Genomic DNA, 15,000 nt, shown 5'->3' on the forward strand with positions numbered 1-15,000 from the left:
CTTTAAATGTAGGAAAAGAAAAATGGGATAAAAGTTGGTCTGTGACCCACAAAAGAGTCCCGACCCAGTGCCTGGGAACCAGTGCTGTGGAGGTTTGAGCCCTCGACCCTCTCCATAGGAGTTGATGGCATGGCAGGAGAAGAAGACAGAGTCTCCACGTTCAGCTGGGTTCAGCTGGGAACACAAAGACAACACAGACAGGCCATGGTCAATATCAATATCAATATGAAGTCTACAGTGTACACACACACACACACACACACACACACACACACACACACACACACACACACACACACACACACACACACACACACACACACACACACACACACACACACACACACACGCACACGCACACACGCACACAGTAGAACTCTATCCATCCACTTCTTTTGCACCAGTTTGGTTTTATTATGCTTGTTTTTTCCCCAGTCTTTGCCCCTTTGGTCTAATATTAAAAAATCCACACTGGCTTGTTAGTGGCCAAGGCCACGAAGTGGCAATGCCTTGGCCACTCATTGTTATTGGACTTCATCACTATTATTATTATTATTATTATTATTCCGCCACTTTTGCTCTAGCGGCTAGACCGTGCAGTCGCTTTTTACGAAACTCGGCAGTATGGCAGAGGACTATGCCAAACGGCTAAAACGCGAAGCTCGCAACAATCGGCCAAAGGGTGGCGCTGTAGGAAGCCTTCGAAAGTGCAAACTTTGAACTGGTGTAGCTCATGCCCTGTTTCAGGTACAGCAATGAAACCTGTATACACTTATGCGTCTCCTCATGCCGAACAACTTTTACGCTCTGACTTTTGACCTCTGACCTTTACCTCTCCCACAATTTTGAATTCTATGAAAAACAGTAAAAATGTATCTCCTCCTGGGATTTTCGCGTAACGTGCGCGAAACTTTTTTTACATGAACTTTGGACCAATACGGTCTGAAAAGTTAGCCGGATTTTCTTTAAAGCGAAACATTATTTTTTAATAATTAACCGTATAATGCAGTTTCATGCAAATTATTCTTCTGCCTCTAAATCATACTGCAAAGTGACACGTTCATGGCAGTATGGCAGAGGACCATGCCAAACGGCTAAAACGCGAAGCTCGCAACAATCGGCCAAAGGGTGGCGCTGTAGGAAGCCTTCGAAAGTGCAAACTTTGAACTGGTGTAGCTCATGCCCTGTTTCAGGTACAGCAATGGAACCTGTATACACTTATGCGTCTCCTCATGCCGAACAACTTTTACGCTCTGACTTTTGACCTCTGACCTTTACTTCTCCCACAATTTTGAATTATATGAAAAACAGTAAAAATGTATCTCCTCCTGGGATTTTCGCGTAATGTGCGCGAAACTTTTTTTACATGAACTTTGGACCAATACGGTCTGAAAACTCAGGCGGATTTTCTTTAAAGCGAAACATTATTTTTTAATAATTCACTCAATGTTGCAGTTATATGCAAATTATTCTTCTGCCTCTAAATCATACATGCAAAGTGACACGTTCATGGCATTTGGCAAATATGTAGAAGATTAGTCCAAATATCACTGAAAGCAATCTTACTCCAATTGGCCAAAGGGGGGCGCTATACGAAGCGTTTGAAAACTCAAACTTTAAAGGGGCATAAGTCATGCCTCGTTTCGTTTGAAGACATGCAACTTGCTTACACGCGTGCCTTGACTCAAGCTGAAAACATCTGTGTCTTTGTTAAGTAAGCTCCGCCCTTCGATTTTCCGCCTTTTGGAGCAGTTCGTAAAACACTTAAACCCGCTTTTATTCCGGAACTTTCGCGTCACGTGCACGGAACTTTTTTTACATGAACTTTGGACCAATATCTAAAGATCTGTCAGATCGGATTTTTTAAAAATTGAAACATGCATTTTTAATAGTTTTTAATAATTCAATCAATATTGCAAGTTGTATGCAAATTATTCTTCTGTCTCTAAAACAAACATTTAAAGTAATATTATCTCACTGTGCAGAGCTGTGCATAGCTCACCTGGTAAGGCCTTTGTCTATCATTCCAGAAGTCCCCTGTTCAAGCCTTACCTCATGCATTTAAAATACATTTGACAACATTTTGCCGTGAAAACCCTGGTACTGCAACTGAACATGGCAACCCGACCAAACATGGCAACCTTCTTAAGCAAGGGTATAAATAGTGGTTGAGTTGAGGCCACTCCCCCCCTCTCAGATTGTTTGGACGCTGCATGGTGCTGGTGGTTGCTGCTACTCACTGCTACATTATGCAGCAGCTGCAGGTCTGTACACTGTTCATTATTCCAACAACTATTCCAATTTCTAACAGTTTCATTCATTATACTTACCCATACTATAATTTGGCTTTTAGATTTACCTCACCTGACCATACCTACCTGATCCACTCCATACACTGGCTGTGTGTGATGGAGGAACAATGTGACCATGTGCTCTGAAATGTTATGTTGTTTTTGGTTTTGGGATCTAAATGTTAAACGATTTCTTTTGGAATGTAATGCTTGTATGTTAGCTGCAACGTTGATTATTGAATTGATGTATTTTGAGTTTAATGTCAATGCCTAGTTGGGCAGATTAATGGAATTATTTTGTTTCAAGCCTGTAGCAGATTATTTGAATTTGTGTTTTTCTATTCATTTGGCCTTTTTCTTTGATCCAGGCCAGGTTTATTGCCTAGAACTGAATCTGAAAGATGGCGAGCCTGCAGAAAGACTGACACAATCCTGTCTGACCTATGGTTATGGGTAGGAAAAAGCAGCTGCAGTGACACTCATTCCTAGTTAGTGGCCAAGGCCACGAAGTGGCAATGCCTTGGCCACTCATTGTTATTGGACTTCATCTCCTTCTTCCGCCACTTTTTCTCTAGCGGCTAGACCGTGCAGTCGCTTTTTACGAAACTCGGCAGTATGGCAGAGGACTATGCCAAACGGCTAAAACGCGAAGCTCGCAACAATCGGCCAAAGGGTGGCGCTGTAGGAAGCCTTGGAAAGTGCAAACTTTGAACTGGTGTAGCTCATGCCCTGTTTCAGGTACAGCAATGAAACCTGTATACACTTATGCGTCTCCTCATGCCGAACAACTTTTACGCTCTGACTTTTGACCTCTGACCTTTACCTCTCCCACAATTTTGAATTATATGAAAAACAGTAAAAATGTATCTCCTCCTGGGATTTTCGCGTAACGTGCGCGAAACTTTTTTTACATGAACTTTGGACCAATACGGTCTGAAAACTTAGCCGGATTTTCTTTAAAGCGAAACATTATTTTTTAATAATTAACCGTATAATGCAGTTTCATGCAAATTATTCTTCTGCCTCTAAATCATACATGCAAAGTGACACGTTCATGGCAGTATGGCAGAGGACTATGCCAAACGGCTAAAACGCGAAGCTCGCAACAATCGGCCAAAGGGTGGCGCTGTAGGAAGCCTTCGAAAGTGCAAACTTTGAACTGGTGTAGCTCATGCCCTGTTTCAGGTACAGCAATGAAACCTGTATACACGTATGCGTCTCCTCATGCCGAACAACTTTTACGCTCTGACTTTTGACCTCTGACCTTTACTTCTCCCACAATTTTGAATTATATGAAAAACAGTAAAAATGTATCTCCTCCTGGGATTTTCGCGTAACGTGCGCGAAACTTTTTTTACATGAACTTTGGACCAATACGGTCTGAGAACTTAGGCGGATTTTCTTTAAAGCGAAACATTATTTTTTAATAATTCACTCAATGTTGCAGTTATATGCAAATTATTCTTCTGCCTCTAAATCATACATGCAAAGTGACACGTTCATGGCATTTGGCAAATATGTAGAGGGTTATTCCAAATATCACTGAAAGCAATCTTACTCCAATTGGCCAAAGGGGGGCGCTATACGAAGCGTTTGAAAACTCAAACTTTAAAGGGGCATAAGTCATGCCTCGTTTCGTTTGAAGACATGCAACTTGCTTACACGCGTGCCTTGACTCAAGCGGAAGACATCTGTGTCTTTGTTAAGTAAGCTCCGCCCTTAGATTTTCCGCAATTTTGAGCAGTTTGTAAAACACTTAAACCCGCTTTTATTCCGGAACTTTCGCGTCACGTGCACAGAACTTTTTTTACATGAACTTTGGACCAATATCTAAAGATCTGTCAGATCGTTTTTTTATTTTTATTGAAACATGCTTTATTAATAATTCAATCAACATTGCAAGTTTTATGCAAATTATTCTTCTGCCTCTAAAACATACATGCAAAGTAAAACTTTCATGATGAACTACCGTAGAGGGTAAGTCCAAATATCACTGAAACCAAAAAGAATCATATTTGAACTGGGGACCCCCCACCCTGACGTGAGTAGGGTTTTCCCATGATCTGGGCCTTAGGCTAGATGCAGAATAGAGCTGGGACGTTCGCGAACGAATCGAATCTTTTGAACGGCTCTTTGAAGTGAACGTTGGGATCCGGTTCGCGCAGTAGAGAGCCGTTCATTTGGGGGGAGACCCCCTCCCCCCAATTCAACATCTCCTTGCTACTCCACTGAGTACTGACTGAGTACAGTGAGTGAGTGAGAGAGAGAGAGAGAACAAGTGGAGGAGCGAGTTCATTGTTGCCTGCTTGTTTTTTTTTTGGTGTTTTATGAATAACAAAAGTCAAGGTAGCTTAATTTACACACACATTTTATGAAAAGGGTAAATTCTAAATTGTGATCTCAACTGTCAGCAGAGGAATGTGGTGCCACCTTGTGGATTCATGTTTAAACAAATTCTTCTTAAAAATATATAAATGTACAAGGAGCCAAATGAGCCAGTCTTTTGAACGGCTCTTTTCAGTGAGCCAGATCGATGGTACTGTCTCACTTCAAAGAGCCATAAATCCCACCTCTAATGCAGAATGGTTAGGCACAGGTGTGTGTGTGTGTGTGTGTGTGTGTGTGTGTGTGTGTGTGTGTGTGTGTGTGTGTGTGTGTGTGTGTGTGTGTGTGTGTGTGTGTGTGTGTGTGTGTGTGTGTGTGTGTGTGTGTGTGTGTGTGTGTGTGTGTGTGTGTGTGTGTGTGTGTGTGTGTGTGTGTGTGTGTGTGTGTGTGTGTGTGTGTGTGTGTGTGTGTGTGTGTGTGTGTGTGTGTGTGTGTGTGTGTGTGTGTGTGTGTGTGTGTGTGTGTGTGTGTGTGTGTGTGTGTGTGTGTGTGTGTGTGTGTGTGTGTGTGTGTGTGTGTGTGTGTGTGTGTGTGTGTGTGTGTGTGTGTGTGTGTGTGTGTGTGTGTGTGTGTGTGTGTGTGTGTGTGTGTGTGTGTGTGTGTGTGTGTGTGTGTGTGTGTGTGTGTGTGTGTGTGTGTGTGTGTGTGTGTGTGTGTGTGTGTGTGTGTGTGTGTGTGTGTGTGTGTGTGTGTGTGTGTGTGTGTGTGTGTGTGTGTGTGTGTGTGTGTGTGTGTGTGTGTGTGTGTGTGTGTGTGTGTGTGTGTGTGTGTGTGTGTGTGTGTGTGTGTGTGTGTGTGTGTGTGTGTGTGTGTGTGTGTGTGTGTGTGTGTGTGTGTGTGTGTGTGTGTGTGTGTGTGTGTGTGTGTGTGTGCGTGTGCGTGCGTGCGTGCGTGCGTGCATGTGAACTGAATCTAACTGATGGCTTAGTTTGGTTTTCAGAAAAACTACATTTCCCAGAATGCAGCAGCTAAGATGGCTGCTTGTTGCAATCAGTTTGATTTGTCAGCACCTGGCCGCAACACAGCTTCTCCGAGTCAGGCAATCCAAATGTTTTTGCTCTTAACCACCGAGCTCTGCTTCACTGTGTAGCTGGCTCTCGAAGGGACTCTTCCATCGAGCAGTAAGCAAAACTCCACTATGTTCTCCTCTGTCGCACATTTGCTCTGTATTTTGCCACATTGCTAATGGTGGTTCTATCTGTTCCCATTGTAGGCAAATTAGGAGCTGCATCTGAGTCTTGGAAGAGAAATGGCATGTGTTAATGGAAGCAACGGCATACTGTGAAACATATGTTTCGAATGTAACCCCTGTTTGTTAAGTTCTGGAAAGAAGCATATTTTGAGTTAAAAGCCCCGGTTTTGGGAAGAACTTTATTTCATGTTTTAGGGGAACGCTCCATTGAATAAAACAACGCTTATTGCGTTTTCACCTTGAGAACTGTTTCCGTGTGCTGGTTTGGGTTCAGACTTCACAATACTTAATGTTTAAAAACTTTATTTGAAGACGTTTACTACTTGAATTATTTAAAAACATTGTGATTTAAAAGACATGCCTGAAAATGGCTAGGTTGTTAACCCTCTGTTTTGAAGGTTTACAACCTGATGACCAACTCTTCAACAAAGACAAGTAGACAACTAATGAAAAAGTTGGAAAATAAAGATATTGAGTTAAAACCTTGAGGAGTTCTTTGGAACTATTTTATGTCTGTTGCATATAGTCTTTTGCATAGATGTTGTGTAGAGGTCAATTTGTGCTTTTACCAATAACTATGCCGATTAGTGTAAAATCGGCAGAGTCTCTGTCATTTATAGCGCCACCAGAAGGCCGAAAACGCATTCTTCAATATTACTCCTTCAGATTTTATCCGATAATCACACAAATGGGCACACAGTATCTCTACAGTGATGTAATCATGACGGATTTGTCCAATATCATATTCTATCTAATTGGATAACATTGAATTCCAAGGTTTGCAGGATTGCTCCTTTTTGAACAAAATGTCTCAAACGCAGCCTGCTATTTGTGTGAGATTCTGCACGCACATTCCCACTAGGCCAAGGAACAGATGCCACCCTTCTCACATTGGCCTGTTATAGCGCCACCAGCGGGTCAATTTTTGCAAAACCCATTTTTGGAACAAAATGCCTCAAATCCCGCATGCAGCGTCCGATTGCCGTGAAAGGCCAAAGAACACGTGGTACCCTTTTCACTTTGGCCTATTATAGAGTCACCACTAGGCCAAAAAAAAAAACACCTGACCTGCCGGAGACCTGTTCGGAAGAACACTGCTTCTAGTTTTTCTTTGATTTCTTCTTTGCTTTCCCTTGATGCCTTTTTGCTTTCCTGCTATTTATGCCTTGGCCACTTTATCGCTGCTTGCAGCTATATTTTATATTTATATCTGTGTCAGGGGGCAAGGGTTTCTATTTTTTGGTCTGGTGTGCCGATGCTGTCCAATTTATAATTTATGTATTTAGCAGACGCTCTTTATCCATGAGTAAGCACTATGAGCGCTAGTCAACCAACCAGTCAGTTTATAACTGGTCAAATGAGGTTTGTGCATAAATTATGCAGAGCAAGTTCAGTCAAGATTCAAGAAACTGTTTGCAGTTAATGGCAGTTGACCATTGGTTTGTTTCAGCTCCAGTCATATACACACTTCACTAATAGAGCACCCCATTTAAATGTGGACGTTTGCATTGCTCATTTCGTTGTTTTCGGCATTGTCTGCTGCTGCCACTGCCCAGAGTGTCGTGAAGACAATTCCCTTCAATCAAATGGACCAATTCCTGATCGTGAAATAGTTCTCAGAAGTTAGCAGCAAACACTAGCAACGCAGTACAGACTCAGAGGCAGCAGAATAGAAGGTAAGAACGTGTGATCACATCTGAATCACTTTAAGTGTGATTCAGACGTGATGATCACAAACTGGAACTAGTTGAAGTCTCCGTAAATCTGTTTTGGACCTGATTGTATGTACTGTGTGTGTATGGGGGGATTCAAGAAGGCCTCTATTTGGTAGGGGAGATACCTGGGAGAGTGCTCCATCGGAGTACCTAAAGGTAGATCCATTCACTGTCAAACCAAAGCTAAATCTATTGCTCATTTGTTTTATTCATTAAAACTATTTTCATCCAATTCATGAGTTGCGCTGAAGAAATTATTTTTATTATTTATTATTTTGGGAACAACACCTTGAAATGTACAATCTCGTTTTCAAGGGGGTCCTGAAGTCATGAATTATGTGTAGGTGTAGGTACGGTATGTGTACGTGGGTGATGTCTGAAGTCACACCCTGGCCGGAGTCAAACTAATTCAGAGCTATAGGTGTGACTATACACCTGCTTTGCATCTCGATGCACACAGGATAAATCAGCCGTGATCCTCCTCACACACACTCCAAGAGAGCCTCTGTCAGGAGGACAATACATTAAATCTGCTCTCCTCTGTTTGCAATTTGTTCTGCGTAGCAACACGGTTTCAACTTCATCAGTTTATACCACAGCATGGCGAGCAGCATGACTGTATGATTCTGTAACGCACTGGAAAATACTCGACTTTGTTAATTCAAGAATCCTGCGAGTGCATCATCTGTCCACCACCAATGAGCCAGTCACACTAGGATAACTAATACGTAAGTAGACATCTCTCTAAATAACATGCAATGTAAATATCAGCTAGCATCAGTAAACAATACATACTGCACTTACTGTAGTATCTAATAAACATACTCAGCATCTATTGTCTAAATAACAATACCATCATCTATCTAAATGATCAACGAGTGCAAATGGAAGTGCAAATGCAAACTAGATAACAAGGTATGTGATGGGAGCCGACCTTGAGAGTGGAGATGACTTCGTCTCCCTTCTTGTTGATGGTGATGGAGTAACGGGGGTTCCTCTCGGCGTCGATGACTGTGTCGCCCCGCTCCCAGCGAATGATGATGGGCTGCTCTCCCCTCGCCGTGCAGTTCAGTTCTTTGGTCTGGCCCTTCTTCGCCATGGTGGTGTTGGGGTGGCTGGTGATCATGGCAGGAACTGAAGGGAAGAGCACGTGTGCACACACACACGCACACGCACACACGCACACGCACACACACACACACACACACACACACACACACACACACACACACACACACACACACACACACACACACACACATTTCAGTGAGGTGAATCATATGATTTGGAGTAATGAGAGGAGGGAATGTTATATTAGAAAGAATATATTACAGACATTTCAGCCCCCCCCCCCCCCCCACACACACACACACACACACACATACACTCTCTCCATTTCCATTTCACGCTTCAAGCCCCCGCCGGCCGCTCTTGCTCTCCCCTCCTCTTCTATTACTCCTCCCGACTTGACTCACTCTCACTCTCCTCCCTCTTCTGTTCAGACGTAGAGTATTGATCCGGGGGGGGGGGGGGGGGTTCCTGTGGTTTTGTTTCCATCACTAATTCATCAAGCCCTCCCTTTGCAGCCCCACCGACCACAAAACAAACATTCTGGAGTGTGCGGACAGGTTGCCGGAACAAATCAATCAATGGTGAAGATCCCCGGCCGTGCGAAAGATACAGGAGATGAAGGTAGTGTCTGTGTCAGGCACGTGACACATAGACATCAAAGGGGGCTTGAGCCCCTGCCCTTTTATCAGTCTGTAAAAAGTGCCCTCTCTAGGCCATGTTGCTGTTTTTACTATGGTGAAAGAAATGCAAATGCCCTCTTTCCATGCCATACCTGTAGGCAGCATTCAAGAGAATTGCCTAGTCAAAACTCTCCTGATCTTGAATGTAGCATCTCATGTTGAAAGAATTGCCCTCTCTGTGTAGAAATCAAGCATCGAAAATGAACGTATTTACGTAAATTTGCTATAGTCTGCTATTTTCGATATTTTCACCAAAAGGCCCTTTTAAAAATGTCAGCCCCTGCCTCTCTAACATTCTCTGCACGTCCCTGTCTGTCTGTGTGTGTGTGTGTGTGTGTGTGTGTGTGTGTGTGTGTGTGTGTGTGTGTGTGTGTGTGTGTGTGTGTGTGTGTGTGTGTTTGTGCGTGCACGCGCAAAGCTGTCTCCCCAGCAAAGCCCAGCGTTTCTTTCCAGAGCAACCTTTGCAGCGCTACGAGAGTGACAGAGTGTGTTGCACTCCAGAGGTAGCAGGGGGGATGAGCAGACACTTACTCTTGACGGTGAGGATCATGCTCTTGCTGATGTCCGATCCCACGCCGTTGGAGGCCTGACAGAGGTAGTAGCCCCGGTCGTCCTCCAGGACGTGGCGGATCAGCAGCGAGCCGTTGGACATGATTTGGATGCGGCCGGTCAGGGGAACCGGGTGGTACTGCTGAGGGTTTCCCACACCTGTGAACAAACATACACACAGTGTGCTCACAAATTCAAGTAAAAAGTATCAATACTGTATTATAGAAATACTCTGTCACATAAAAGTCCTTAATTCAAAATGTACTTGACTAAAAGTACAAAAGTATTGGCATCAAAATGTACTTCAAAGTACAAAATCTTTGAAAATAGCAGACCTACAAGCTCACAACACGACGCATCGCGATGCGTTGTGAGCTTATAGATCGGCTAATTTCAAATAGCCCAAGTATAAAATAAGGCTAAAGTGGATTAATGTATGTTTTATAATACGGTATAATCATTTATACGTAACAAGTAAGAAAAGTTTCGCGGCACTGCTTATTTTACCTTTGGCGTGTTTCCACATGACCTTTGGGGGTGGGTATCCCTCCACGGAGCAGTTGAGGACCCCGGCCTTGCCGTAGATTCCATCCTGATTGTTGGGCTGTACCACGAAACGTGGTGGCACTGGGGAGAAAGAATGTGTCATGACTCATGAGGTAAGAATCTTTAGCTGTAACCACCAAGTAAGTAGGTAGTATTTAAGTCTTTATAGGTCAAGCACTGGCACAATATAACGCCATTGATGAATATCCCTGTGTCCTGATTGGCTCAGAAGGCATGCCATGCCGTACCCAACATTTTAATATGGAAAGGGGTATTTTGTAAATGTTACACATAATTTGAAATGAAATGTAATGTACATTCTGTATAAGTACATCTTAACTCACACATGCCACCTATAGGCATACTGTGTGCATGAGCATATCGTCACTGTCGGGCAGAAACCTTGTATCTCCAAGTCAAATTTGTAAATTCTTTCGCAAAGTAAAGCCCTGCTTCATCATACAAGGCAGTCACACAAAAGTAGTGAAAACAGCAGATCTACAAGCACACAACGCCTCACGGGTGTGCTTGTACATCGGCTGTTTTCACTACTTTAAATCATTTTTAAAATGAAAAATGCAAAACGAACGGTTTTGGACATACAAGGTTTTCACCCGACAACGACGACATATAATAAATAACCTTAAAATGTGTACATCTTAGAAGGTTGTGAACATTTGTCACTTTTACCCATCAGTCTTAGCTTTCATTGCACCCCTCCTGCACCTAAGCTAAACTTGGTCTCTGTATCCGACAGCATCACCACATGTCATCCACCTCCCCTCCGTTCCCTCACCGGTGACAATCAACTGCCTCTCCCAGCTGACGGTCGCCGCGGCATTGCTGGCGATGCAGGTGTAGTTCCCGTTGTGCTTCAGCGTCACCTTGGAGATCTGCAGGGAGCTCATGAACTCTTTGGTCTCGATCCCGACGCCGGAGGCGGAGCCCGGCACGATGAGCTGGCCGTCTTTGTGCCAGGTGATGCGTATGGGCATGTCCCCGGATGACACCACGCAGGCGATGTACATGAGCTTCCCCACCGAGGTAGAGGGGATATCGAACGGCTGGATCAAGGGTGGCACTGTCAGGGGAGATGGGAGGAGAGAGTGGGGAGAGGTCAGAGTGATATTGGGGGGGCGCAAGACAGCGTGGAAGAAAAGAGCGGCGCTGTGGCCCTCTGGAGCAACGCTGAGAGAGAGAGAGAGAAAGAGAGAGAGAGAGAAGGTCATTGGCCAGCGGGCCCCCTCTTCTCGGCCCCTCCCAGCAGCCCATAATAGCTGTTCTGGTTAGAGTCCAATTGGCAGGAGGAAGTCATTCTGTTGCCATAGTAATGGAGGCCGGGGTGGGCGGGTGGGGGGATACTACAGCTGAGACATCTGGGGGATTTAATCTAGGCCTCATTATTATTCATCTAATTAAATCAGAGACACACTCACACACACACAGGGGCGCTCGCACGCATACACAAACACCTTTAAACACCTCTGCAACCTGCATCGCAACCATTCTTACCCCACTCACGGCAAAAACAAAACACGGCAATGCGCTAAAATATTAATCCGTCTCAAAAATAAGAATCTACATCTACCTTGTCCACCTTGAGATAAAACACAGATCTATCTCTCCACCTCCGTCTTTCTCGGCCTCAGTCTCTATGCTCCAAGCTCCATGTCCCCATGGCCCTTACCCAGTGGTGGACAAAGTAAATACTCTAGTATTCAAAAGTACCAATTATGAAGCAAATTTTCAAAAATATTGAAAATAGACGATCTGCAAGCTCACAACGCGTTGCATTGAAATAGGTCTGTTTAAAATGGAAACTGCAGTTGTGTAAAGTGATAAGTATATTTACTTAAGTACTGTACTTACAGTAAGTACAATTTTGAGGTATTTGTACTTAACCTAATTATTTCCAATTTCCAATACTTTTACATCTATACCACTGCATCTCAGATCTAAATATTGTACTTTTACTCCACTAGAATTATTTGAAAGGTTTAGTTACTAGTTACTTTGTAGATTTGGATTATTATTACAAAACCTTACATTAACAACTTCATCCCTATATACATTTCGTCCATTTAAAAATAGACGATCTACAAGCTCACAATGTGTCGCATCTGACGCATTGTGAGCTTGTAGATCATCTATTTTCAAAGATATTTGTACACATTTGAAAACTTGAAATCGGACATTCTGCATAATCACTACTTTTACATTTTGTACTTTAAGTACATTTCGATACCAATACCTTTTGTACTTTTACTCAAGTACATTTTGAATTCCGGACTTTTACTTGTAAGGGTGCCCTCACACCAAAATACCTATGAGAGTGGAATCTGCGTTCCGCCAATGCATTTCAATGATAAGGGAGCGTTTTTTGCAGAAATCCTCTGCTGTCATGAAACCGCTTCACTCTCATTGAAATGCATTGGCGGAACGCGGATTCCACTCTAATAGGTATTTTGGTGTGAGGGCACCCTAACAGAGTGTTTCTACATTGCGGTATCAATACTTTTACCTAAGTATCAAACGTGAGTACTTTTTTCCCCCCACCACTGGTAAGCGGAACCGTCCACCACCAACTGGCCCTTATACGGTACCTTTGACGGTGACATGGACCGTCTGGTTGATGGACAGCTGGGGCTGGATCAGAACGCTGCACAGGTAGGTGCCCTCGTCGGCCCCCTTCTGCACGTCGGTCAGCCGCAGCGTGCCGTTCTCGTACACCACCTGGCGGTGGTTGTCGGGCAGCTGCATGCCGTCCTTCAGCCACTTGATGGAGTAGTACGGGTAGCCGATCACGCGGCACGTTATGTAGGTGTTCCTCCCCGCCACTGCCGTGATGTCGCGCATGGCTCTGATTCTGGGCGGACCTGGAGATACCAGGGGGAGAAGAGGGAGGGAGGGGAGGGGGGGGCGAGGGAGAGAGAAGTGGGGGAGGGGTTGCGGGGCGAAGATATGGAGGACGTGGAAGAGGGAAGAAGGGGGAGGAAGTAAAGGTTCAGGGACAGAGTGGTTGATGGGGTAGAAGTTGAAGAGGGGGTTGGAGAGGGAGGTTAGTGATGCTCCCTTCACCGAAGGAAGACTGTGGATATTTGTTACTGTTAAAGCCTAGCCTAGTCATTCTACGTGATCTATACTGTATATAACGTGAAGGTGTGGATGGACGTGTGCCTCTACGTTACCCTCTGCTACACTGTCCCATGGCCTACTCGAGGAGACATTGGAACAGAGAGAGAGAGAGAACGGATATTTTGTCAGAATAAAAGTGTGACAACACTGGCAAGTTAGATAGGGCCAGCCAGAAAGACATACGGTATGGACAGATATGATGGGTGGGTGGATGGATGGATGGATGGATGGATGGATGGATGGATGGATGGATGGATGGATGGATGGATGGATGGATGGATGGATGGATGGATGGATGGATGGATGGATAGATAGATAGATAGATAGATAGATAGATAGATAGCGTCGTTGTCGGGTGAAAACCCTGTATGTCCAAAACTGTTCCTTTTGCATTTATCATTTTGAAAATGATTTAAACTAGTAAGTGAAAACAACCGATCGACAAGCACACCGCGAGGCGTTGTGTGCTTGTAAATCTGCTATTTTCACTACTTTTGTGTGACCGCCTTGATGAAGCAGGGCGTTACTTTATGAAAGAACGTACAAATTTGAAACTTGGAGATACGAGGTTTCCGCTCGACAACGACGATAGATAGATAGATAGATAGATAGATAGATAGATAGATAGATAGATAGACAGATAGATAGATAGATGTGGTTGTGTTGTTTGTTTGTACATTATTTACAGTTATCTCTCACTAGCCTTGTGTGCCAACAACTACAAGTACAGGTGTGTGTGTGTACTGTATATAGGTGTGGATTTGTGTGTGGAGTGCGCGTATATATTGAAAAGCAGACAGGCACCTCTTACGTTTATGCGCGCTTGGTACTCGGCGCTACCGGCCGAGTTGCGTGCGGCGCAACGATACACTCCCCCGTCGCGGATGAGCGGGCTGCTGACGTTGACGTGCGACACGGTCAGGCCGTCCGACAGCGTGTACTGGCTGGTCTTGTAGGCCGAGTCTCGCACCACCGGCTCGTCGTCCAGCGTCCACGTGATGGAAGGGGGCGGGGCTCCCTTGGCGCCGCACATGAGCGAGAAGGGCTCGCCGGGGTTGACCACTCGCTCGCTGAACGAGGACACGATGCGCGGAGTGCCGTCTGAGCGGGGGAAGGGAGGGAGGGAAGAGAAAGGAAAGAAGGAATGAAAACAAAGAGATTGATTGATTGAATACTTATTTAATACTTATACTATTAGCAGTTCGCATAGGAAAAGCACAAGACAGTGCAATTCAGATACAAGGTTTACTAATTGCGACTGAAGGTCGCAATTTACCATGAGAAATGTCACAGCTTGTCCGTAGACGTATGTGTTGTAGACGTGTATGTACACTGTGGTTCTATGGGTTTGTCTGTGGTTCTATGGGTTTGTCGCTCTGACATCATGCTCTGATGTCAATGTGATGTCATGGGAACCACTCTTAACAGAATGGGTT

The 15,000-nt window shown here is 44.4% G+C and overlaps 1 protein-coding gene across 1 annotated transcript in view; it reads right to left on the reverse strand.

The window, feature by feature from the left end:
• Window positions 1–15,000, reverse strand: part of LOC308304758 (cell adhesion molecule DSCAML1-like) — a gene marked incomplete at both ends in the record, with an annotated part of 123,259 nt that overhangs the window by 26,870 nt on the left and 81,389 nt on the right. The window contains 7 exon segments of the mRNA XM_080749388.1: window positions 72–174; window positions 8,518–8,717; window positions 9,866–10,042; window positions 10,391–10,510; window positions 11,226–11,510; window positions 13,033–13,305; window positions 14,369–14,665. Of these exon segments, the coding sequence (XP_080605514.1) occupies window positions 72–174; window positions 8,518–8,717; window positions 9,866–10,042; window positions 10,391–10,510; window positions 11,226–11,510; window positions 13,033–13,305; window positions 14,369–14,665 (1,455 nt within the window).

This window comes from Nannobrachium achirus (genome assembly GCF_963921795.1).
Source record: "Nannobrachium achirus genome assembly, chromosome: 19".
Taxonomy (NCBI): domain Eukaryota; kingdom Metazoa; phylum Chordata; class Actinopteri; order Myctophiformes; family Myctophidae; genus Nannobrachium; species Nannobrachium achirus.